Raw genomic sequence first — 26294 nt, forward strand, 5'->3', positions numbered from 1 at the left:
ATTCTCTTTCAAAATGTCCTTTGTACTGGTATGTGTCAAGATCCGCTATACTGTTGTCATCTGCTAACACCCGCCACAGTAGGTATCACCTCTGCTCCAGGAACGTGGTTATTATTGCCCATATAATTTAGAGAATTTATGATAAATGACTAGACTAACGTACCTCACGGCCGCACCTCTTAACGGGCTGGCACGTGGACCAGGCAATTCGTATGTCACCCTCATCCTTTCACTACTGTCAGGCAGCTTCACTAACCTGCTTTGCAGTATCTGAAGAAGAACGAGTTGTCGGTAAGTCGTTCTGTCAGCCACCTTCGGCCTTTCTGAGGAAAATCTGACTGTTTTGAACATAGTTCTACGGTTCGGCAAAGTACGCATCCAATCCACAGCCTTGCCAGGTTCTATGGAGGGAGACCGCCTAGAACCTGTGCGCAGCTCTACTGATTGCTGATTTCTGGTCTGTACAGGATAGCGACCCGGACTGTATGCGTCAGGATGAGGTATTATACCGCATCGCAGACAAGGTCAAGAACTTTGCAGTCGTAAGTTACCCTTACTATTTGGTGCTCAGTGATTTAGTCTTTTACCCACTATATTTCATTCGCATCTGCAATGATAAACAGGTTCTTAGCGATACTAACTTCATCTTAGATATATTTATGCGATAATGAACAAGTTCCAGACTTCAATGTCATGTAAGCGATCTTCCTTAGTTTCCTTTGCTTTCATATTTAGTGTGTGGAGCGGGGTAATACTGTCTTGGCTCTGCCAGCGAGCTTTTTAATGCCCCCAAGCCTGCGTGTTCTTACACTGCCATAATATTCCATTCCGACATAGGTTACTAACACTTCACCTTCAAGGTACGAATTGTATGATCCAATGACCATCATGTTCTTCTTCCGCAACAAATTGATTATGGTGGATCTGGGATCCGGTAACAACAACAAGCTCAACTTTGTCCTAGAGGACAAACAAGAACTCATCGATATCATTGAGACTGTCTACCGTGGCGCTAAGAAAGGTCGTGGTCTCGTCGTGAGCCCCAAGGACTACTCTACACGCTACCGTTACTAGATCTCTTTTATTTGGTGGCGGTGAGGCGGCACTCTTGTGGTAAACGTTCATTCGACCTGTTGCCTCCGACTACTCGCTCCTACAAGTCAACATTCCATAAATGTTACTCAAGGCTCGAATATCGTCGAGCGAGCCATGGAAGTGAAGAAGACAGATGGGTAGTGTGGTTCACACGGGAGATTTATTAGGGTTGGTCTCACAATCAATGAATATCTGTTTATATACCTGAAGTTGCTAATCCGCCTCTTTCCAAGATGCTAGTGATGTCCCTCGTGCTTCTCAGGTACGCCCATCTCCCCTGTCCCCGTAACTTGCCTATGTATGCCCCTAAGTGTCTTCAACCTCCACTCTGCCATGTCATGGTCCGCGTAGATGTAATCAACGATCATTTATCGTTTGTCCGTGGTTTGTCTCTTACCTGTCAAATCCCGTAAAGCCAGTCACATTATAATGACTTAACTCGTATAATATCCAAGCTAATCGGTAAACAAAGTACACCCCAACAAGAACAAAAAGTAAAACTCTCGATCGGGGAATCGAACCCCGGCCACCTGCGCATGTTTGGTGCTTGAACTAGAAGCTAGACGAGTACTCAATGACAAGCAGGTATCCTCACCACTAGACCAATCGAGACTGGTGGATACGCTATTTGTATCATCTACTGGACGGGGTTTGTAACATATCCTATAATTATTACTTACACATCTAGTCCCTAGCATAATTACACCGGAAGTAACCAGCGACCACATACAATTTCGTGTTGAGCATGTCAACACCCTAATCAATATCCATCAAATTATCTGACTATCAAAGTCCTATTCTCGTTATATGTTACATACATGTTATCGAACTCCGTCGTAGATTTCATAGCTAGTAGAACCGTGGATGTACAAAGTCCTTTCATAATTGGCGCAACAGGAAACAAAACTTCCAACGAAGCTTATTCGCATCATCTTGATAGACTCTCCGACCATCTAATAGAAGAAAATATCGACTCTTATTACAGCGCGGTGGAGTAGTGACCAGGGTCTCATTGTCCAGCCAGATATACTAGCTCAAACCATATCTCCCGAGGGATTCGGCTTGTGCTGCAGGAATGTGCTCGGCACTTTCGGCACGGGAGAGACCTGTTGCGCGGCACGGAAGAGTTCGCGCTGACGATCAGTCTCGCGGGATCGACCGCCCGTCAGACGACGCATGTGTGTCTTCGTCGTCTGCTTGATAGGCTTGATCATATTCTCGAGGAAGAACGAGTTCTCAGAGGGCACGTTTGCCGGGGCTCTGGTGCGATCTTCCTCGCCGTCCGAGAAGATGTCTTCGGTCAACTCCTCGTCGGAGGTGAAGTCGGCGAGTTGCTGTTGATGTGAAGCAGGCATCGATGGCGACGTGACGGAGCGGGCATGCAATCCCGGCCGCGCAGCTGATGATGGCGCGGCAGCGGTGTTGTTGAAGGCGCCGGGATTCATGGTATTCGCGTTGACATCTTTGGGCAAGGGCGGTCGGTCCACAAACCCATTCTGAAACGAAGTATTGTTCGATGCCTGATGCGCTTGATGCAGGATAGGTAAGACATCGTCGTATAGTCTTGCTCCAGATTCATAGATGTCGGGAGTGAATTCAGTGACTGTCCTGGACGAACGACTTTCACTCGGAGATGTTTCCGAGATATCATCGAAGAAGTCATCTAAGCTATCTAGTTTGGTGACTAAATCACCCATATGTCCCTCACCTCGCATATCGTCTGACATCATGGTTTCGGTCCTTTCGGGCGGTTCGAAATATCCGTATCGATAGTCATCTGCATGAAATTCGACATCCGGCGTTGGAGTCGGTTCTGTCGGCACTCCGTCTGTTGCTTCACCCTGGCACATGTAAAATGCGGCATGTATATTGCCTCTGGTTGCATCGGTTTTCTTGGCTGGGGCTGGGATCGCCCAGCCAGATTCCTCAGGGATTCCAAACAAGCTTTGCGTTCGTTCATACTCTTTCTTAATAGCTCGGGACGACGAACGGGTCATGCTCATACGAAGGTAGTGTTTTTCCATGGATGACCCTGGCACCGCAACCACATTGTCGAGCACAGCCAGTGCCTCCATACAATACTCGGTTTGGAGCAAACGAAGAAGAGGGGAAATCAAGTCAGGCCCATGTCCAGCCATCTCGGGTTTCCGCATCTCAATATCAGGTATAACGACACAGAGAATCCGCATGGTCATAAGCTTTACTGAAGGTATGCTGTTTGTCACAAAGCCGATGAGCATCGTAAGCATCTTTAGTTCGAGTTGAGGTAGGAAGAATTCACGTATGGCAGCAAACAGCCGTACAACCATATCCTGCTCCGAATGGAAGCTTGAGTTGATGATCATTGCCAAGGCATCACATATCAGCGTGAACCCTTGCGCTTCTGCAACTGCAAACAGTATCTCCGCTGACTCTCTCGTTCCATCGTCGACAAGGTGATTTTCCATGGCCTGTAAAAATCTGGGAAAGTTTGCGATGATGGAGAAGAAGAGTCGGTTGTCATCACCAATAAGGGCATCACTTGGCAACTGTACGAGCTTATCCATCAAGTTGAGGGTAGGTTGAAGGCATACCGATGATCTTAACCCCTTGTAAAGCAAAGGCTGGATACCCTCGAAGACACCATCCCAGCGAAGAGGTTGCCCTTCTAGTAGGACTCGTCGTACACTCGGTGAGTCAAAATCCAGTTTCTCCAAATATTCGTCAAGCATCTCCACAGCCTCGAGAAATTCAAGTTCATTGATAGATTCTAGACAGGCACAGGTAGTCCAGAACAGCTGTGGATATGACATAAGCTTCTCGGGCTCAAGTTTTACTATCAGCGTCTTCAGTGTGGTGAGTATTTCCATGGAAAATGTCTGAATCTCCGAGTCTTCGTCTGCAATTGTGTTCGATAAACGTGCAAGCATGTCGCCTAGCATAGTTTGGTCAACAGAAGTGAGGATACAGCGAAAGATTTGGAATGAACGGCAAGCAAGATGGCGAACAGGGCATGAGGTTGCCCAAGTCAATGATAATCGACTCCACTGCTTTTTGATGCCAGGAAATGTGATTTCGAAGGTCTTCACAACCTCGGTCGTAAGGTACTCCATGCTTTGTGGGACCTTGTTATCACGTTCATCGACCTTCCCGTTGCTATCCTCATAGCTCCATACAACGGAGCGGTCATGCTGGCGTATTGCATCAATGAGACCTTCTATAGACTTCTTGACTTCGGGTGACGTAGCGTCGTCCATCCTCGAGATTACCAGTTCGTGAATCAAATGCACCAGCATCTCGCGTGCCTGTTCTTGTACAAGAGGCGTATAATGATCCCATAGCACAGTCACGACTTGTAGTAGGAGGGGAAGACTGTCCGCCGTAAGCTGTGCTGGGGCGACCATTAGGTCAACTAAAAGGATAAGAGACAATTGTCCAAGTGAGAGGCCAGCTTGTTTGGTGCCAACTGGTAGCGCCTCAGATAGATCAGCGCAGTACGGCAATAGGTTGATGTCCGGAGGCGGTGGAACAGCTTCTTTCTTCTCATTGGGCACCATAGCCTTTGGGCTAATTTGCATCAATAGGAACTCAACAACCTTGCTGCCTGGTGTAGTTGTAGTACTTGATAGAAATACAACGATCTGTTTAGCATATTCCACAAAGTTTTGTTCCCGTCGTTCTAGGCAAAGCGAAATGATGAAGTCAAGCACAAGCCGCACATTTCCGGGATGAGGCCCCGTTGCAAGGGCTTGCCACAAGGCTTGAACCTCGTTGTGTAACGCAGTACTTGATTTGATTGTGATTTCAAGCAGGTTGGCGAGAAGGACATATGATTGGGCTATTGGTCCGCCATTAGGATCAACTTTAAGCTCGATAGTTTGAATCCACGGGAGAACAACTGCTACAACGTTCCGTTGACTTCCTTGCTGTAGACTCTTGAAATAATATGTGAATTCGGAGAAGATGTGAAACGCAAGTTCCGGATGTTGTTTTGCGAGCCTCTTGGAGATCTCAAACTGGGCTAGCTTGTATACAGCCTTCGTTTTATCCGAAATGCTAATGTCAAAATCCTGAATCTTAGAGCTGCGACCAGCTTGTTGTCTCTCTTCAAGCGCTCGCAAGACTCGTGCAGATTTAGAACGAGTCTCACTGACATCGTTGCCGAGCATGAATAGGCACAAGCCCAGTAATTTCGCGAACGGTGCTGGGTAGTCAGGGTGTTCCTGTAGAACCTCCGTGATTACGGTAAAATAACTCTGCTGTACTTTTGGAGTCTCTGTCAAGTAGCAACGTGCTACGCAGTGCTCGGATAGGTGCGGGTTTGATTGGTTATAAATGATCAGATTCTTCAAAGCTCGCCTTCCTATCGCAATTACTCGATCGCTTCCAGAATTGAATATCGCATCTATCCATGCAACCATACGTCTAAGATCAAATCTTAGGATGGCGCCGCTTTCGGTTGTAAAGCTGACTGGTCCAGCACACAAGGCGGCCATTGCACTCAGGGCGGCAGTTCTCAAATTTCGTTTCTCGATCTCTATAGCAGCTGTGATCACCCCTCGCTCGCTAAGAGACTGCTGATCAATGACTGATTTTCGCATGTTATCTTCTCTAGCGCGGATCTGTTGCTGATTTGGCGAGAAGCCACACCAGTCCTCCATCAAAGTGAAAGCAGATTTGCGGGATTCGAAGGTTACCCAGCGAGAGGGGTCAGGCGTACGGTTAATCCCCTCAAACAACTCTTCCATTAACCCGCAGTAGTGCCGTCGTAGTTTTTGAAACTCCCAGTCATTCTGTACCTCTCCATCCATTAAGAAGAGCTTCAAGTCTCGGGCGTAAGTACACAGATTATTCAGTATCCATTCGTTTTGATACACATCAGGGTTCTTCAGGAAGTGAGATGTGAGCTTATAGATGTGGGTCAGCTCAGTCCACAAGAGATCCATCTTACGGTTACGCCTCGATCCGCTGTTGGTCCTCTGGTGTAGTCGAGCTCGAGCTTCCTCACTGCATCGAGTTACATGACTTTGTAATTCGTCCAGCAGCGTTCGATAAATGTGGACATTGATCGACCCCATTGAGAGCACCACTGCTTCACGAACGAGGTCCGAAGAAACGGACAGCAGTGGAATCAAATATTTGAACAGGGTCCTTGCCGTCACAATGCGATCAGTCACTTTCGATCCCTTTCTCTGATGTTGATTACCTTGGGATGAGCCGTTGAGCGAATTTCCTGCATCAGTCAAGGTAGTGCAGGCGAAAGTCAGATACAGTTTCCATTGCTCAATCAAGACTTCCGGTTGCGTGGTGGGTGTTCGTGCTGTCTGGCGAGCGCTAGCTGGATCAGAGCCTTGATACAGACCTCTGCTAGGTTCCGACAAGGTATATATGGTTTTATACATTTGCAATATTCGATTGCAGATCAAGTCCCGACCAATGGTCAACGTAAACGGGCATCGGTCATATGCGATCCGTATCAAATTTGGGAAGATTTTGAACCATAATGTGGTGTCGTACAAAACATCACTCGTACAAAGTTCAATCAAGGCGCCTTTATTGTTGGCGTTTTGTATTCCTCGCTGAAGTCTGCTTCGTTCGGCAACAGACAGAAGCTCGTCTTTAAAGCTCATGACTTGGATGGAGTCATTTTCCAGGATGTCGATCAGACGCACGTTGTCCTTTTCTTGCGCCCTGTCCTTACCCAGTGCCGTATCGAACTCAGTTATAAGTCGCAGTACCGTGATGGCAAAATGTCTCACTCTCCGAGACTGTGAGCATAAGAAAAATAAACCGCGAGCCTCGACATGATCAACTTCTGCCCATATACTAGACAGATCCAGTTTCAATCCACGCTTCTCACTAGCATTCGCCTCTATAGGTTCAGAAGCAGCTTCTCGTGTCTTTTGCCTAATCTCATCCCTCCAAATTTGTAACAACTCCACGTAGAGCCGCAGTGTGTTTTCGATATGACCAGGACCTAGCATTCCACCGTCTGACATTGTAGCGTAACGATCGTCAAAGTTGAAAATGAACCTAGCGAACCCCATTGTAACTTGATGAGCATGAGATTGTTTAGCGATAGATTTGAGTGACTGAGCTGAAGAGCGCGCAATATTATCCTGAACATGTGCTGTGCCTGTACACAAAAGGTTGATGAGGGGATTAAATGGTATATCAGGGGTAAAGCAGCGAGGCAAAGCTTGTACAGCGACATGGAGTAATCCATAGAATGCCTGCTTTTGGTCAGCTGGACTCTGGTAATCATCCCGTCTTGCAAAATTAAATGACTCAGTGATGGGCGTCTTAGGGCCAGGACTACTAAATTTCTCATCAAGTACGGCCTGTCCTCCGAATGTATTATCACAAATAATCGTGATTTTACCTAATATCTGAGAAAATTTCTTATAGTAGTCACGGACGCCCTCATTCAGCGATTTCAGCTGAACAGGGCGCGATAGAGCCTCACCAGTGGTAGACGCCAATGCATTGGCCGAGGGCATGCCAGAGCCAGATGACGATATTGGTGGCTCAAATGGCATGCGATCAAAGCCTGAAGAGGGCTGGAATTCTAGTGGAAATGGCGGCCGGCCCTTTTCGCCTTGTTCAAGATCGGACATGATTGTCAAGAATGCCCTAATTCCAATGACCATCCTATCAGGCTCTAGCTGCTCAACCTTCAATTCTTTGTTAGAATTGAACAACTCGGCATTGATTAATGGGAAGATAATATTCTTGCAGCAGTATTCAGTATATCTATATCCGATCATCCTGATGATTTGAACAAGAGAGCCATTCGAAGCAGTATCAGCAGTCGAGAAGGTGCGTTTAGTGGATGGCAAAACAAGCTGTATAACTTCATCCAACTTGCGTGCAACGGTGCCACTTGTATCATTGATCCTGAAAAGGTATGTCCAAAGCAAACGTGAAATTGCCAGTAAGCAGTGCGGTCTTAGTTGCTTGTCCTTCAGCCGAGTCTGCAAAGTACGAACCAGCTGAAGCCATTGGGTGCTAGCCGGCTCTGGGGGGGATACGCAGAGCATTGTGGATGTCAATGGAAATGACACCAGCCAGTATCGTGGTTTGACGAACATAGAAGCTAACCGTGGGCTAATATGGCTCAAGACCTCTTGCCACTTTGGATGCATGAAGTGATTGTTGGTGCCCTTGGCTGCAATGGGAAGCAGCAGCGTGTCAAGAATGCGACAAAAAGCTGTTTTGATTCTCTGGCCATGTGACTGTGCAAATAGTCGACCTAGAGAGGCAAAGAAGTTGCAAGCTTGATCCCAATCTTCTTCTGTATCTATCTTAATCCGCAGATGGGTCATACCGCCGAGAACCAATTCTACTTGGCCTTCAGGATCCTTGGTCTGGGGCGTCGAAGTGCGTGTAGCAAGCTCCTGTAAAGAGCCACGAAGGTCACGTATAAACCGTTCAGCGACGCTCGCAAAGTTGATGTTACTCATGGCACCCAGAAGCTGAGTAAACAAGTTCCAGTTGGCCATTTTGAGAGGAGAAGCTTCGAGCTGTTCGACCTCAGCAATCTTAAGCTGGCCAAAAATGATGCCTTCAAGCTTCTCTTCCATTTCGGGCATTATGGAACTTAGACTACTGTGTGAAATGACTTCTAGGAGGACCCGGCACAAAATATAAATAGAAACGATCGAGCGTCTCTCAGCTTCTACAACTTCCTGTCTTGCTGCTAAAGACGACGCGCCGGAGCTCCCAGTATCTGACAGACCAGCAGCCAACGACACTTGAACTGGTTCTGTATTACGTCTTATTAGGCTTGGGGGAGCTTGGGTGGATTTTAGTTGCTGCAGTTTGCTGCGTGCATCGCTAGCTGCCTCGCTTTTAGTTTTCCTCCACAGCATGATTGCATCAATCAGCGCCTTTGGCTTTGGTCGCGCAATGTGACCAAGGGCGACAATAAATTGATCGAAAGTTGGGTCAGCGCCAGGACCACAAATTCTTTCAATCCTAGGTTCAGGATCGAAAGGAATCGTTACACTCTCGTTGAGTTTCTCCTCGGCGTGCGCGATGAACTAGACCTCCATCATCAGTATTCGCAATTTTAATCAAGAGTTAGCATGAGGCAAGAACAAACAGAGGTAAATAAAACATGTAGGGCATATTCCCCCACTGTTTTCTGTTGGTCGTCTCGAGGGTGCCTCGATGAATGAGAGTGATGATGTCCATGGTCGCGGCGAGTTTTGCTATGCATACGTTCAACCTTCTTCTGGGTTACAGTGTGCGTTAAGGCGCCGTTGTTCATCTCTGAAGCAGACGGGGTTCTTTCGAGTGGGTTTGTTGAAGACAAGGCCGTCGAGCCCGATAATGCAGTAGGCGGCCGGGAGCCAACCGATGCATCAGCCTCTTGCCGCATATCCAATCGCTCTGGTATGAGGCCAGCCCCGGCGGCGGCTATCATCTGCGGACTGAGGGGACTCGAAGAAGAGCTAAGACTGCCATTCCGCGAATGCTGGATCCCATGTACAATGGAAGTTTGGCGGTGGTGTCCATACGTCGCTGCTTTCGGATCTACAACTCGCTCAATGATAGCACCAGCACCTGAACGAGAAGTCGCAGCGCGAGTGCCGAGGACAGCAGACGATACAGCCAATCGGGGTGATTCGGGAATCCCAGCGAGCCCGCTGGACTGGAGCTTTTCGAGAGACGACTCGCGAGAATGGGCAATGGCACGGTTCACAGCTGGGTCGTGGGGTAAAGGTTTCAAGGTGTTTTCCCAGGCATCGTTATCTTCGTCGTAGGCATTCAAACGCGAGGCTGAACGAGGAGGGTATTCGGGCAGCGTCTTTTGGGACGGAGCTACAAAATGCGACAAGGGAGTCAGCAAAGGGGACGGCGGCATGGGAGTGCGTGCTCGGGCGCAGGGACACAGGGAGCGTCCCCTCTCTTGTGAAACAGGACGATGGTGAAGGAGCACGACAGCAGCGACACAACTGCACATGCGATAGGGCCGGGGGACATGCAAATAAAGATCGCGCGACGTGGAGCAGGCATGCAGCAGCCCGGCAGTGGATGGAGAATGGGGGAATTGTGGGAGGGGCAGCATAGGACGACATCGAGGCGGAGGGATCTCAAAGGTAAAAGTCGGTGCCCGCTGGGGTGCGGCGATGGTAATGGTTGCGCAACAAGCATATCCGAAGCGTCGAGACACCATCCAATGCCATTCTATCACCACGAGCGGCCAGCGACCAACGGCAACCAGTGAATCCCGCACCAGCCAAGTCTAGGAAGTCAATCACACACAGAGCCGAACTCACCCATGGTTATCAAACCGCGTCCATGATATGTCGCTGGCTAGGGTAATGTGTTGACGCGAAACACGAAGTTTGCGTCCAGCCTTAAGTTCGAGCGTAGAAGAGACGACTTGAAATCGCTAATGCCACGATCGATGACGAAGAATACAGGCAAGCAAGCAAGCAAATAGAGAGATGGATGATGAATACTCCGGAGATTAGTAGATAAAATGAATCTCTCGATACCGACCTCTACATAGGTACCTACCCGGTAGCATGGCAGCTGCAGGTAGGGACCACAGAGATGTCTGCCGTCTATCTACACTGGGTTAGTAGACTCTGTCCACAATAGCTTAGCCTGACACTACTGCGGAATAGTGCCTAGTTATGGTCAGGATTTCTATTGGCCCTTGTTCCTCGAATTTTGTTCGTCTTCGCTAGGATGGGTAATAATATAGCTGGACTGCCGTCAAAGGTGGCTTGTGCATTGGTGAAGAGACTTTCGGATCTGTTACATGTGACGTGGGTAACGTCAAGCGTTGATGATCAGGCCAATGGCATATCAGGGTTAGCTGGAGCTTGTGTCCAGGCACCAGTGCCACACCGCTTGTGGTGTTACGAAATCCATCTCTCGAGTTACCAAAAAAAAAAAAAAAAAGTGACAATACAGTACTTCGTAGACAAAGCTATCTGGATGGTCAACGGCTAAAGTGCTTGACTGAGATCTTGGGCCAATTAATAGCACGTGGTCAGTACCATTATGGACACCTCGGTACTGCCTGGTCAGATAGTGTCTTTATTGGTGATTTTTTTTCTCTTGAGCCAAGGTATGCATTCCTCTTGAGCCAAGTTGGGAGTTGCTATCCCACAAAGTCGCATCACAAAATTTCACAAAATTTGGGTGCCGATGGTGCTTACATGTACCTATCTAGGTATAGGTATCTTGCGATTAGTACGTACAGCAAATCTTCATCGGAGCCCGCCGCCGCAAGACTGAGCTCTTGCGTCAGCTTACTTCGTACACCACAATCTTCGGCTCCATACTTAAGTGCTTAGAGAATTCTGCATTTGGTTTTAAAGCATTAACAAGAAATTCATAATGAATATAACCATATAAAGTATAACTATAAATTGTACCCATCAATCTTGAATTCTCTTTGAGCATCTAGGTGGTAGCGAATGATGTCGTCCTAACAGAGCGATCCGGCGATTTCCAATTTAGTGTAGGTAGTCTGGAGAAAGGGACCACGCCTACTACCTACGTACTGCAGTCTGTAGATACTAGGTACCTAGGTTGTAGAAGTGTTTTCTGCTCACAGTTCCAATTTTCTATTTATTGGTTAACATTCGCTTCCTTTACTCGCCACATGCGTATATATAAAATAGCGGCGAAACACTTGGAAACTACCACGGGACGATGATCAGAATAGCCGATTATCAAAGACAGCATCATGTATGTACGCAATGGTACGTCACGTAGCATCGATTATCAGAACGCAGCACCCTAACGGATACCTTGATAACTGCCAGTTGATATCTATTTCAACTATAAATGGAGATGAGGGTTCGCTTTATCACGTATACCGTCTATCTTAGTACAAGTTGCCAGCCTCGCCAGTGTATTTGTCTACATACCTAGTAAACACGGACTGGCAATACCCATGGGGTGGTACTGGAGCCGACCTTGGTGTCCGTTAGTCTGAGTTTATTCGCCCACGGTCCCAGACTTAAACTTGCCCAAGTCAAGCTAGTGATACATCTCGACATCGTCGGCTTGCAGGGTTATGCCATCTGTACCTATGCAAGTAAACGCAAGGGGAAACTTTGAATCACCGTTGTGGGCAACTGTCAGTCACCATGATGCGCAAAACACTTTAAGGAGTGTCTTGCTGCTCGCGTAGATAAATCCAGATGCTCCAGTGTTCACGGAATGGGGTTAATTTCAGACGACCCGAATGCCGGCGGCAAATACGAATACGAAATGGGCTTAACGGGGCGGGCCTGTACTATTTACATTTCAGGAGCCGACGTCGACCTACGGCAGTTCTCTTGTCAAATGCACAACTCAGTTGAATCGTGCACAATATGCCGTGGGTCTATGCAGCCCGGCACACTTTCGGATTCGGTGTTGCGATATCGGTACATTCACATGTGCCCACCGTGACCGAGAGAGAGAACCCGAATTATGGTTATTGCGCCAGTTTTTGCACCTCGACGTATATAAGCAGTCAGTTCGAACCTTGTCCGTCCAGATCCGTCGATGCAGTGCCATGGTCAGTAATGTCTCACTCATTCCTCGGTCCCACTCGCCATCAGAAAATCGGCCCATCAACAGATACCACGATTAGACACGATCCTCTTCTCCCAGCTCCGAGGTTCCGTCCGAGGTCAGATTTTTTCTAGAAACGGATGGAATGCAATTAATGCAGATCAGGAACTGCCGGAGGAAACACTGGGTTCATGTACTGCGTCCGCTATTGGTCCCAGCGTTTCCGAACCCAACTGCCAGGCATTGTATGCCATCGGGGTTTCGGGGGGAGCGAGGTTTGCCGGGAATGAGCGGTATGTCATAAGTCCCCGTAATCGCGCCTCTATGATAGAAGGCCTACCTTTGTACCACCGCCCGAAGATCCAGTGATCTGGTAACCCACCTAAGTAAACAAATCGCCTCACCAAAGGAAGCAAAAAATAAAAATAATTAAGTAATAAAAAATAATTAAAAAAAACCTCCGGCAGTGGTGTCTAAATGGTCGATTACGGTAGGTCCGAGGCGGGCTATAACTTATAAGTGATACCTAGCATTTCGCCAAGGTCTGTCAAGGCTTGTACCCTCTCTTCCGAATAATGCAAGGACGAAACATGCGTTAGCCGCATGATGAGTAAGATATGCGGTTGAGCTTAGCTGCTAAGTGGCTGAGAGACGAAGGATCTGGGACTATGATTTGCGAAAAGGGGGGCTAAAGATAATGGCACCACATCGGCGAATCGCTACTGTTCATGTAGCGTAAGGACAGATTGCAAGAAGTTGAAGTCAAGGATGCACACTCGAACCAGGTGGAGGTATCTACAATACCTACTTCTAAACACGTAGCGTGGGATGAATCTCTGGGAATTACATGTAGAGGTTTGACACAGCGTAGACACTTTGACGTATACCATGAACATGACCATACCTATCAAACAGGATAATATAGCCGTCTAGGTACGTACAGGATGGGGCTGTCGCTGGTAATTTGACAACTTCAGCCTGGCAGCTTAACCCTCCCAAAAATAAATCATAAACCCATCGTGGATCTAGGTATGTAACCGTGCCACACGTCGCCAAGAGAGATGCATAAGATAATCAATCATTACTGTACTTACTTACTTACTTACTTACCTGACTCTAATGATGTTGAATTAGTCCTTATCTCCCTGCTGCACATATCTGCCAGTAATAATAGGTACTTATGTAACAGGCCAGCCAGCCTGGCCGCATGGCACCACTGGTATACGACATTGCCCCCCAAAGTAAGGTACCTAAAGTCCCCCAGTCGCAAGCCCCCAAGCCGGCGGCTCCAGGGCTCCAGGGCTGAACTACAGTGTCTCAGTGGGGCAATTCGGCATTGGCGAGGGTGCGTCGGGTGCGTTTGGGTGTGCCGACAGTGCTTGGGACAGTACACCGGGTAGGTACTTACCGACCTGGGTAGTCTCCCGCTGAGCCCCATAAGTTAGGTATAGTAAGGTACCTGTCCAGGCTGTCCTTATCGTGCGTTTTCTTGGTGACACTGTTGGTGCAGCAAATAGTAGAAAACTCACCGATGCCACCATCAGCGAGATTCCTCCAACACTTCCACGTTCCCTTCTCTTCCCTCCCCCCCGTCCCGGTCTCTGCCAATTCCACCGACCCGTGACTCGAGACATCGACTTCGCCGGGCCCGAGGAACCCAGCCCTCTCTATCGAGGTCTTTTTCTTCTTCACCTTTCCTTCTGCGTGCATCGCTTCACATCCGAGCCAACGCCGCTCAGCGTAGTTGTTTCTTTCCTTCACATGCCCCTCTCTGGCTAGACAGGTAGGTAGGGCTATTTAAAACCGAACCCCTGCCGCCCATAGGACAGATCGCTCGGCAAATCCACTTGGAGGATATTTTGGGACATTTTGTTCCCAACTGGCCTGGGTTGGACTTTTGATACTTATTCTTGCTGTGAGTCCTCGTGCGGTGTCATCCACAAATCCTGTCCCGAGCCAGCCTGTGCACGACTGCTACTGTCAGTACGTCAAGGTGTCCGCAGCTGGTTGGTAGTACCACATTGCTAATTCAATCTGTATTCGAAGTCTTCCTATCAACCGAATCGTTGCTAATAACCACGCATTCGTTTGACTCAACTGCCGCAAAGCCCCGCCACACATTCCATTGTAGTGACACTTATTGTGAACTTGCCAACATGGCGCAACTCGATACCTTGGACATCGTTGTCCTCGCGGTTATTCTGCTAGGCACGGCTGCCTATTTCACAAAGGGCAAGCTATGGGGGGTAACTAAAGACCCATACGCCTCGTCGTTCGCCAACACCAATGGCGCCGGCGCCAAAGCCGGGAAGACGAGGAATATCGTGGAGAAGATGGAAGAGTCGGGTAAGAACTGTGTCATTTTTTACGGTTCGCAGACTGGTACCGCCGAAGACTACGCCTCGAGGTTGGCTAAAGAAGGCAAGAGCCGATACGGTCTCGAGACCATGGTTGCCGATTTGGAAGAGTATGATTTCGATAATCTCGATACCTTCCCCGAAGACAAGGTCGCCATGTTTGTTCTTGCGACCTACGGCGAAGGCGAGCCTACTGATAACGCCGTTGACTTTTACGAATTTATTACGGGTGACGAGCCTTCATTTTCTAATTCGAACGACCCGCCTCTTGGTAACCTAACATACGTTGCGTTCGGTCTGGGCAACAACACGTATGAACACTATAACTCTATGGTCCGCAATGTCAACAAGGCTTTGGAGAAGCTCGGTGCTCACAGAGTCGGCGAAGCCGGAGAGGGTGATGACGGTGCCGGCACCATGGAAGAAGACTTCTTGGCTTGGAAAGATCCCATGTGGGCTGCACTGGCAGAGAAGATGGGCTTGGAAGAGCGTGAGGCCGTTTACGAACCAATCTTCGGCATCGTTGAGCGTGACAACTTGACCAAGGAGTCTTCCGAGGTATATCTAGGAGAGCCAAACAAGATGCACCTCGAAGGGACTGCCAAGGGTCCATTCAACGCCCATAACCCTTACATTGCGCCCATTGCCGAGTCCAAGGAACTGTTTAGCGTTAAAGACCGAAACTGCCTTCACTTGGAGGTCGATATTAGTGGATCTAATCTGACATACCAGACTGGAGACCACATTGCGGTCTGGCCGACTAACCCTGGTCAAGAGGTCGACGAAATGTTGAATATCTTGGGCTTGCAGGACAAGAGAGATGCTGTTATTAGTGTCAAGGCTCTTGAGCCTACTGCCAAGGTCCCCTTCCCTACTCCTACGACTTTTGACGCTATCATACGGTACCATCTCGAAATCTGTGCTCCTGTTTCCCGTCAGTTCCTCGGGACTCTGGCTGCATTTGCTCCTGATGAGGATGCTAAGGCTGAAATGATTAAGCTTGGAGGCGACAAGGACTATTTCCACGACAAGATCAGCAAGAACCACTACAACATATCTCGAACCCTTAGCGTTGTCAGCGGGGGCAAGAAATGGCCTAGCGTTCCGTTCTCTGCTTTCATTGAGGGTCTGAATAAGCTGCAGCCCCGTTACTATTCGATCTCGTCATCGTCTCTTGTTCAACCCAAGAAGATCTCCATCACGGCTGTTGTTGAGAATCAGTTGATTCCTGGTCGTAGTGACCCCTTCAAGGGAGTTGCCACCAACTACTTGCTTGCTCTTAAACAGAAGCAAAACGGCGACCCCAACCCCGAGCCATTTGGTCTGACATACGAGCTTATGGGCCCACGAAACAAATATGATGGTGTCCACGTCCCTGTTCATGTACGACACTCAAATTTCAAACTGCCTTCAGACCCTTCTAAGCCCATCATCTTGATTGGCCCTGGTACTGGTGTGGCCCCCATGCGTGGCTTCGTCCAAGAACGTGCCAGGCAGGCAGAGTCCGGTGAAAATGTCGGAAAAACTATTCTGTTCTTCGGTTGCCGAAAACGTACAGAGGACTTCATGTACGAATCAGAGTGGGAGGTAGGTGTTTGATGTTTCTACACAATGTACGTGCTATACTAATAATCGCAGGAATACAAGAAGGTTCTAGGCGACAAATTCGAGCTAGTAACGGCCTTTTCCCGTGAGGGCTCCAAGAAGGTCTATGTTCAGCACCGTCTCAAGGAGAGAGCTAAGGAGATCAATGAGCTCCTCCAAAACAAGGCATATATCTATGTCTGCGGTGATGCAGCTAACATGGCTCGAGAAGTCAACACTGTTTTGGGTCAAATTATTGCCAAGGAGCGTGGCGTGCCCGAAACAAAAGGCGAAGAAATTGTCAAGAATATGAGAGCCGCCAACCAATATCAAGTACGTCCCAACATTGCCTTTCAACATATCTGTATAGTAACCACTAATCAATTCAACAGGAGGATGTCTGGTCATGATGAAATACCCAAGAGAGCGTTCCTTACAGCGATGTGAGCATTTAAATATAACCCGCATAAGAGGTGTTGATTTGGCGTAGACCTTGTCGGAGTGTTTAGAGCCATAGGTTTACTAGAACACCTCGAATTCCCATGCAAATTGGTTTGGGGTGGATTTGGCAGGCGATCTGTTCAATAGAGGTTCATCGCGAGTTTCGCGACCATGATACATTAGTGGTATATATAACATAATGATTTCATTAGACTCTTCATGATTTTTTATTATTCCTTGTTGCCTACATTATTCACGAGTTTCTCCTGCGGGTGAAAGGTAGTAAGTGCATAGCTTTCACATAAGTAACAGTGGCTACGCTAGCTTCTCGGCGTCGATGCAAAAAGGAACAGGTACGGATATATAACCATGGCAAAGACGATATTTCCTGAGTATGACGCCACGAATATCTGCAGCCGAATCTCCCTGCTATCTCTAGAATACGCAACACAGAATACATTCGCTCTTGCAATTCAATATAAAGTTCACAAGGCCGGCATTGTATGAAGCAATCGGCCCCCAAGAGTTAAGAAGTACGGTTCAATTCCCACGAACAACCTTATACTACATAAAGCACGTGGAAGATCGGCGCCCATCTATGGTAGAAACGTTGCCATTAGCTTATCCGAGATCCGACACAGCCCATATTCATAAAGGAATGGCCAATACTCATTGCTTTTTAACCATCAGGAATGCCACAAGGAGGAACTTCGACGCGTACAATCACATGTCATCCATGTTTCTAATTTGGTCCTCCTCCTATGAATGGGCGAGAAGTTCCATCACCTTGGGCCTGTTGACAGTCGGCTTGATTGGAAAGTAATAAGCAACCAACTAGTGTAGTTCTCTGTAGTACGGTAACCTATATACCTCCCGAAAATCCTTGCTGTCCAAAGTCGGATATGGGATAAGGAGTTTTGGCAGCAGGGAAAAAAACAAGTGACTACCTACTTTCTACTGAGACACGTTGATGAGTTGAGACATCGACAAGACAGCACAAGCGATCTGATCCATAAGCGGCAAAGTCACATTCAAGGCGAATGGTGCGCAAAAGAAGAGTATAGACTGTTCTTCTACAGGTGCGGATATTATAACTCAAGAGGCTACCACACGTTGAATATAAAAAGCCACAGGCTGTACAAGAAGCATATAAGGAGCTGTCGAAAGCAACGATTATCCGCCTGGAGAAGCCCGAAAGTGTCTTAATTCTTATCAGCTCCATGCTGGCTCTTGGCAAAACACCAGTGAACCGGACGGAGTGTTCTATACGGAGGTCTAGAATGTCTCGCCGGGATGTGCATCAAGTGGCGATGATCCAGCCTCCGGCGCCATGTAATTCGTCATGGCCGAGTCATCCATCCATCCATCCCCAGACGTGTAACATACCTAGCCTATCCTAAATATGGACAATTGAGGCTGGCTGTAGCCAGGTCTCTAATAAGTACCTAGTCTACTAACCACCATTTCCTCCCTTGATATATTGCAGTCTTGGAATTGGGCCACTCTGCCAGCAAATATCCTCTTGGTCAACTACCAGTATTGTTAGTTGGGGTACTGCAGTCTTCTCTCTCTTCTTCTCTATTGTTTTGCGCAAGACTATCTCATTGCTCTTTGGCCTCATCTACGAGATGGAGATTACGAAAATTCCCGAAGAATACACCTGGTAGATGTGTCTAACATCAAGATAGGCTTTTCATATATTGGATGAACCAAATACTGTCTCTCATATCAGCTCAGGGGACAAAAGGGTATACAACAAGCCGAAAGCGAATGAAAACAGGATCCTGACCTGCTCTTACAATTGTTTAAGACCAAATTGCAATGTCGTATAAGTCAAATCCTACCAAAGCTCAGAGGTAATAACCTGCTTTTGATCACTTTGTTCTCAAGCATTGTATTTCACAAGGTTTCAACTCTATGATTCATAAAATGTTGAGTTTAGCTGATAGTCTGTATTAGAGAACGGAAGGCGATATAAAACAAGCTTCAGAGGGCCCTCACGATTGACATACATCCTTTGTCGCAAGGAGTTACTGTTGACATCAAAGAGTCCAAAGTCAAATACTATCGGCTAGTCAATACTCTTGGATTGAACAGATGCTTGTGTCTTCAATTTCTAAAATCCCGTGTGGCTAACCTGAATACAAAATAAGTAGCCCAATCCTTTGCGCTAAGTAAGAGGTATGGAAGGAGGTCTAGTCCTTTGAGATCAAGGTAGGTACGGAGTTTGAGAAGCTGAACATGGGCACACAGATAACATAGAAACCGCCAAGGCATATTGCTGAGATTCCCGTTACCCTGCCTTTCTTTCATTGCTTTTTTACGTCACTTACTGATCGATGGTACAAACCATAGACAAGTTACAGCAGTCACTGCCGGACTACAAGCGCCAAGTCAACGTTGCTACTACAGGGCTACGGGAAACTGGAGGAATAGAGAGAGGGGATGAGCTAGACGTGTTTTCCAAACACATCAGCAGATGCGTGGGCAGGTCTTCCGTCCATAAGACCTCGAGCGAGTTGCGGAGGTACTAGTTGCTGTGGTCATTGTTGCTTGAGCAGCGCCTACTCCCCACGTGCGTGCTGTGAGTGGCACGAATGCCACACGAATACAATCAATCAGCATCTACGCAACCTTATGTACTCTTTTTCACGTGTCAACATCAACCTCAGCCTCCACCACGACGCATTGGTCTCTCAGCTACGGGAGGTACCTACCTACTTCCACAGTCTTCTCCTTCAGCCCAGGAATGACGTGACGTGCCTTGGCTGCAACAAACTTTGGCATCCGTACAGTCACGTCAGGTACTGGCTACAAAACCAGCTATAAAAACGGTGACGATACCTCTCGTTTGGTGTGGGAAAGATCGGCTAAACCTTACCACACTTTCTCACCTCGATATCCACACACTTACACCTTCTTCCTCTCTCCTCCCTCTCTCCCAATACCACTTTACTCACCATAATCTGCGTCGGTCATCAGTACTACTAGTGCCCAACGTTGACGATATTTTACTCTTGGTACTGAAGACTTACTCTACATGATCTAGAGCATACCCAAGTATCGTCTTCACTTGTATCTGCATCTCTCACCAAGCCAAGATCGAAATACGTTGCACGCAGCTTCCTCGTCGCCTGGCTGAGGCTTGCTTGCTCCTACTTGTATTACTTATATCTGAGCTGCCTTCCGTCTCTACCTCTGCGTTTCTAGCAGGTAAGTACATTCAGTCGCCTGCACCTTTTCGATGATCCTTACCTAATCTCCTGGGAATCGAGCTTGCCCTGCCTCTCTCCTGTTCCTCCTTCCTGCCCACCTCGACAAACCCAATTTTGGCTCTTTTCAGGCCTGTGGTTCTTGTGTCCCTCGAGCTACCAGCTCAGGTCTCTTCCTCCTAACCTCATCTCCCATCTCCCATCTGTCTTCTTCCTCTTCCCCCTTCTCTTCTCTTCTCCCAACTTGGTTCTCCAGCATAGCATCAACTCATCCAGCACCCGCATCTCCACAATCACTTTCGATTCCCACCTTGCTCGCTAGCTGTACTATTTTACTTGTTACCACTCGCTTTCTTCTGACCCTCTTGGTAGCAACAACATTGGCATTGCCAGACAGATACTGCAAAGTGAGTCCTGATCTATATCCGATTGATCTGTATCCTTGGCTACCTTGCCAATGATGATTTGCTCCCCAAAAGCGTGCGCGCTACTACTCTGTTTCAGTCTTGGGGCATGTCCGCCTTACTTCCAACTCTTCGTCGCCCTCTTTTGACATTACCTTGATTGCTTCACTTGTATTCTTGCCTTCATGAAGTCATTTGGCCTACAACTTGTGTTTCATCACCGCTGAGCGACGAGAATTCCAGCATCACTACCTTCATCGAGCTACAAACAAGCCAGTTTCCTCTGATATTGGTAGTCGAAATAAAGCTACTTAGGTTTCTTCTCCCTATCTAGCATGCCTGCCAAACAAGCCTGTATTCCCTGGCACTATTCGCGCTGACATAATTCTTCCTTGCTACTTTACCCTAAGATATAGCTTCCATTAGCCCTAGCCCAGTTCACCTTCTGCACCGAATACGTTTGTCCCCTAAAGTGACTCGAAATCCTCTCTTATTGTTCTCACCGGCCGCTTTGATTCCCTGAGCCGGTTCATTTTCATTTATGGACCGTTCTAACTTCCTTGTGACGCCGCTCCCACTTCTGCTGCTGTGCTAACTGCTCTCTACTTAGGTTCTTCTGTTCAGATTAATCCAGCGAAGCCACTCAAGATCAACCTCAACTTTTGTACCAGGTATTTGAGTTCCTCTCCTTTCGGATTTCCGGCCTTTTTGGATACCTTTATACCATCAATATCCCCTGATATTGCCTCATATGCCCAAATCGTCTGTTTGAGTACCGCTTGATGAACACCAAAACATATCTGGAGAACTGAACAGTCACCCTGAACTTTATATTGCCCATCTACCTGCCATAATTCATACGAGCATACCTGATAACAAGCCACAACCCTATCGCAAGGTGTATTCCCTTCCACAGATGCCTGAGCTTCGCTTTTCGATTTGTTAATGACTTTTTACGCTTCATATTATCACAGTTCTGTTCAAATCATAGCTGACTTGTTGATAAACAACTAGATGACTATGCCATATCATCCTACTAGCACCATGACTGCCGATAATAACTTTGGAGCTAAGCGAGGCGCTGCATCTAGAGCCGCGCAGGGCCCAATGGCTACCACGAACGCTGGCGTGATCCCGCAACATTATCTGGCTGCGCAGCTCGCTAACACCCACGAAGCTGCTGCTAACTTGCCTGGCCTCACGGGTCAAAACTCCCTCGATGTTGGCATGAATACTATTGCCAACCAGCTTGGGGGACTTGGAATCAACGGAGCCACAGTTGGTCCCAACGGCGCAGTGCCACCGGTCATGAATTCCTATGTTACCACAGCTGATGGCCAGCTTCTGTACCCAGCTAGTTACGCTCCAGCCGGCATTCCAGCCTATGGATATGGTCAGACGCCCGATGCTGCCAATTCTGGCTTCACTACACCATACCTAGCACAGGGTGGCTTTCCTGCTTACATGCCATACCCCTATCTTCCCTATACTCCTGGTCGTGCTGGCATTATGTCTAAGCGCTCCGATGCTGCAACGAAGGAGGTCCCTGGCCTCGAGAATCGCCGATCATCTTACTCAACTAATGAGTCTACTCCTGCTACTCCTTTCTTTGGAGGCAGTATGGCTTCTCGTGACCCAGCTGCCCGAGTTGCAGTCTTCGACCGTTCGTCCTATACGACGCCTTCTCCCCAACAGTATCTTGGAGGAATGGCCAACGTTGCTCAGAACCCCAAGAGTCTCTACACCTACCCTCTCGCGGCCGATCGAGATCTTGATACCTTGCTGCGACGTGAACCTCCCATCCCAACGGCTGTTCCGGCGGTCTTCACTCCGCGTAAGAGCATGAAGACTCTTGAGCAGAGTCTCGTCAACAACATTCCCGGAAACCGCAATGTCTACATCCGTGGACTTCACCCCACCACTGATGATGACCTTTTGCTGCGATACGCCGAGCGCTTCGGAAAAGTCGAGACCTCGAAAGCGATCATTGATACCACCACCGGGGCTTGTAAAGGGTTAGTCCTGCCTGTCCTGTGCTAGATTCACGCTGCTGATTCTTTTCGTAGCTTTGGCTTTGCCAAATTTTTTGACGTTCACGACTCGGAGGCATGCATTCGTGGCTTCTTCCGTTTGGGATACGAAGTGGGCTTTGCTCGGGTAACAACCCCAGTCACCACCCCATTCTACAATAGCATTTTTGAGCCCTGTGATCATAGTGTTCCCCGGCTCTCAAGCAATTTCTGTTGCCATAAGCATGCTTTGATGGCAATGCCAGATGCGCCAAATTTTGACCTGTTTGGTACTAACCTGTGCGCATCTCAGGAGTCGTTCAACTCCCGCCTCAAGGCCGAAGGAGATGATGAATCTACCAACCTCTACATCTCCAACCTGCCTAGACACTTTTCTGAAGCTGTGAGTCCGAATATATGGGATAAAGTCTTATACATCTGACTTCTTTCCCACAGGAACTTGGTACCGTATTCCTTGGCTTTACAATCCTTTCTAGCAAGATTCTTCGAGACGGCATGGGCAATAGTCGGGGTGTTGGGTTCGCACGGTGAGCTGCACGGAATCACCTAGCTTTAAGGAGCATTGGCTGACGAAGTTGAAGGTTCGAGTCTCGTGATATATGCGACAGAGTTATTAAGGATTTCCAGGGCGTCAAGCTTGGGCCTGATGGACTACCTATGCAAATTCGCTATGCTGACACTCCAGCCCAGAAGGAACTCAAGCGTATCACGTCTGAGCGACGTCAATTCCGTACTAATGAATATAATGTCGGTGCATACGGAACGACTATGGTTGGAATGGGTCCTGCCATGTATAATCAGCCTGGTGGTTACCGCCGTGCCCTCAATGCTCCGTCGTAGGTTTCGCTCATTGCTTTTCACCTCACCTCTTCTCCCTGATGACACTATCTAACGTCTCAACCCGAGCAGAAACCCTAGCTACACCGCTCGCACTATCCCGCTTAGCATTAATACTCGTGGACAGGGGCGCGGCTTGACTGGAGGGGGTCAAAGCGAGTATGCTGAGCGGCCCATCAACCCAGCGTTTCAGTGTAATTTCCATCTCTCGTGCTAACCGTCTCTGCGAGCAGGCCCGGCAATGCAGTTTCCGGCAATGCAGCGGCAGCTTCGGAGGATGGGTCGGGCGATGAGGGGGTCACAGTTCATATCGATTCTCCCTTGGTTGCGAACGGTAGCGCTCGATCTTCGCCTGTGAAGCAGAAAGAGTAGGCATGCCTTTTCTGGTCTTGTGTATGCACGTGGCATCATATTTTGTCTGGTTTCGGCATGATCTATCATCACCTTGGCGCATCTTTCCCTGTCATGTCTTGTTCAGGCAAAGGGTGTTTCACCGTTGGTTGTATGGTTACATTGTTCTGGCTTTTTTGCAACAGTGTGACTAACTTGACTCTTTGAGTCGCTGAAGATGACTCAAGTATCTGTGTGGTATTGCGATTCTAGGGTTTTCAGTGGACTGAAACTGTGTGTCTATCTTTACCAGACACTATTTTCCATCTTGTACTGCCAGAGGGGGGAACGACTTGTAGTTTAGTCTATAGGCAGTATCGATAGATTCACACATGTATTTTGTAATTTTTGATATTCCCGCTGACATCAATGTCTTCAAACCTTGTTGCGTTTGGTGTTGAATATCATCCGCGCAAGCATTGTGAGGCCGTCGCTGTGATTTCAACCAGGTAAAAGGGGGTTGGTTCGTTTAATTGAAATCCATTTGTTGTCCTATGTAGCGTCCCCAATAGCTAATTTGGATATGCTTACATTTACAAGATCATCTCTGCTCGTGCCCGTCTTGGGTGGTTCATTGTCTGTCTCTTGGTCATTATCTATGCTGTTTTCCTCATTTCCAGAGTGATCATTTTCGCCGTCGTCATCGTCATCATTGTCCTCATCCTCATCATCAACTGAGGAATCATCCTGCTCCCCCTCAGGGCCTCTAGCCTCCTGCTGCTCGCGGATAGCTGCCTCTAGGTCCTTGAGGGCCTTCTTCGAGAAGCCGGAGGCTTCGACAGCGGCATCGAGACGGCGAGCTCCGTCCTTTCCGACGGTCTTCTTGGCGTCCTTAAAGAAGGGGCCTGGCTGCGTGCTGACGAAGTGAAAGCGCCGCTCGAAGAAGCGCTTCACACAGGCTACGTCGCGGTCGAAGTACATCTCGGCGTTGGCGTGGTCCATGGATACCATCTGCGGGAAATCAATGAGGACCGGGGTGATCTTGATCTCCTCCTTCTCCCCTGAGCTCTCAGGGGTCGCTTCGGGATCGGGGTGTCTCTCGACTTCTTTGCCCTTTGATGAGGTTTGGTTCTGCTCGGCATCGGAATCCGAGGAATTTTGGATGGGTTCTTCCTTGATTAGAATGTTGAACTCGTTGAAATCGCCGTGGATCAGGCCGTGCTTGGCGAGGCGCAGGATGAGGGCGATGAGCTCGGCGTAGAGGAGCGCGGGATCGGGCACGCTCGCGATCTGCCGCAGGGGAAAAGCGTCGACGAGGGACATCAGGATCGTGTGCCGGCTCTGCGACAAGGGCTCGGGAACGAGGAAGCCTTCTTCCTTGAGGGCGCGCATAAAGGCGTACTCGCGCTCCGCGGCAAGCCGCGACAGGTACATCCACGACCCGCCCTGGCGCTTCCGCAGGTAATCCCTATTCGCCTTCACCGTGCGAAACGAGATGCGGCCCAGCCGGTGGATCTTCAGAATGTGCTGGACCCCGGCCTCGTCGGCGACCACCAGGATGTCGCTCTCCTTGCCCACGCCGATCTGGTTGCCCACGCTGTACACGGCGCGCTGGCTGGCGTACGTGTGCAGCGCGAGGTAGTCGAGCCCGCCGTACGTCAGGCGGTACCCGTCGTACCGGGCTTCCTTCATCCGCGCGATCAGGCCGACCTTGGCGAGCGCGCTGATCGAGTGGTGCACGCGGCCGGCGCCCCCGCGCAGCTTTGATATGCTCTCTATTAGAGGCGTCGGGACGACTTCGTGGTTCTTGCTGCCGATTTCGACCTGTGAGGGGACGGGGGGATTAGTTGGGTGAATGCTGGGATGGATATGGTGGGATGGCGGGGACGTACGGCTGTTAGGACGCGCCAGTCCTCGGCCGTGAGGTGGCGCATGGCCTTGCTGTCGAGTTTCATGGTGGGCGATCTAGACTTGTTGTCGCCTTTTTATTTCTCTTTACTTCTAGATCATGAGATGGTGTTCGTTTGTGTCTCCGAGGTGCTGAGAGGGAGACGGTTGTTGAGTCTCGGATTTCTCCACCTTCTACTCCGCTGTATATCTCGTCCAAATCTTGTGAGCGGTTTGGGTATCAAGGAGGCTGAATGAAAGGAATATAATCTGGACGTTAGAATTGAGGTTGAACGAATGATACCCAGGTACAACCCTCGACTATCAATCATTCAACCAAGCGTGCTGGCAGTGAGTGAGTGTACCCCGCCAAAATTATTCAAGCTCGCCCACTTATCGATAAAACGAATCGAGGGGTGTTTTCTGATTTCTACAGTACAAGCCAACAAATCAATGAAACAACGGATGGATTTCAAAGCGTAGTTAATCTGTGCTGTGTATGCTATACGTAATATCATGATAGAGGGCGGCCGGGCGGGGGGGGGGGGGGCGGGGGGGGGGGGGGGGGGGGGGGGGGGGGGGGGGGGGGGGGGGGGGGGCGGGCGGGGC

General features: G+C 48.7%; 5 protein-coding genes and 1 non-coding gene across 6 annotated transcripts; 3 read left to right on the plus strand and 3 right to left on the minus strand.

Moving 5' to 3' along the window:
* Positions 1 to 13: 13 nt before the first annotated feature.
* F5B22DRAFT_635107 (mitosis protein DIM1-domain-containing protein) lies at positions 14 to 1074 on the plus strand (the record flags this gene model as incomplete). Its single annotated transcript, XM_047977095.1, has 6 exons — positions 14 to 28; positions 204 to 210; positions 268 to 287; positions 468 to 542; positions 652 to 695; positions 861 to 1074. The coding sequence occupies 6 exons, from the start codon at positions 14 to 16 to the stop codon at positions 1072 to 1074; spliced, it is 375 nt and encodes a 124-aa protein (XP_047832930.1).
* Positions 1075 to 1595: 521 nt separating this feature from the next.
* On the minus strand, positions 1596 to 1707 carry F5B22DRAFT_t78. The gene has a single exon. It is a non-coding gene; the product is annotated as a tRNA-Asp (tRNA).
* Positions 1708 to 1976: 269 nt separating this feature from the next.
* F5B22DRAFT_56314 (cell morphogenesis N-terminal-domain-containing protein) lies at positions 1977 to 9371 on the minus strand. Its single transcript, XM_047973070.1, has 2 exons — positions 9175 to 9371; positions 1977 to 9116 (listed from the first exon to the last, which is right to left on the minus strand). The coding sequence occupies exons 1-2, from the start codon at positions 9268 to 9270 to the stop codon at positions 2130 to 2132; spliced, it is 7083 nt and encodes a 2360-aa protein (XP_047832931.1). The 5' UTR covers positions 9271 to 9371; the 3' UTR covers positions 1977 to 2129.
* Positions 9372 to 14465: 5094 nt separating this feature from the next.
* On the plus strand, positions 14466 to 17096 carry F5B22DRAFT_56408 (NADPH-cytochrome P450 reductase). Its single transcript, XM_047973077.1, has 4 exons — positions 14466 to 14582; positions 14650 to 16547; positions 16599 to 16877; positions 16937 to 17096. The coding sequence occupies exons 2-4, from the start codon at positions 14760 to 14762 to the stop codon at positions 16952 to 16954; spliced, it is 2085 nt and encodes a 694-aa protein (XP_047832932.1). The 5' UTR covers positions 14466 to 14582; positions 14650 to 14759; the 3' UTR covers positions 16955 to 17096.
* A 4813-nt stretch (positions 17097 to 21909) lies between these two features.
* F5B22DRAFT_635110 (uncharacterized protein) lies at positions 21910 to 23471 on the plus strand (the record flags this gene model as incomplete). Its single annotated transcript, XM_047977096.1, has 5 exons — positions 21910 to 22616; positions 22668 to 22758; positions 22924 to 23013; positions 23067 to 23158; positions 23213 to 23471. The coding sequence occupies 5 exons, from the start codon at positions 21910 to 21912 to the stop codon at positions 23469 to 23471; spliced, it is 1239 nt and encodes a 412-aa protein (XP_047832933.1).
* Positions 23472 to 24129: 658 nt separating this feature from the next.
* F5B22DRAFT_56446 (Rio2, N-terminal-domain-containing protein) lies at positions 24130 to 25867 on the minus strand. Its single transcript, XM_047973082.1, has 2 exons — positions 25691 to 25867; positions 24130 to 25622 (listed from the first exon to the last, which is right to left on the minus strand). The coding sequence occupies exons 1-2, from the start codon at positions 25751 to 25753 to the stop codon at positions 24351 to 24353; spliced, it is 1335 nt and encodes a 444-aa protein (XP_047832934.1). The 5' UTR covers positions 25754 to 25867; the 3' UTR covers positions 24130 to 24350.
* Between the last annotated feature and the right edge of the window lie 427 nt (positions 25868 to 26294).

Source organism: Xylaria bambusicola, assembly GCF_022495145.1.
Source record: "Xylaria bambusicola strain CBS 139988 unplaced genomic scaffold F5B22scaffold_11, whole genome shotgun sequence".
Classification (NCBI taxonomy): Eukaryota; Fungi; Ascomycota; class Sordariomycetes; order Xylariales; family Xylariaceae; genus Xylaria; species Xylaria bambusicola.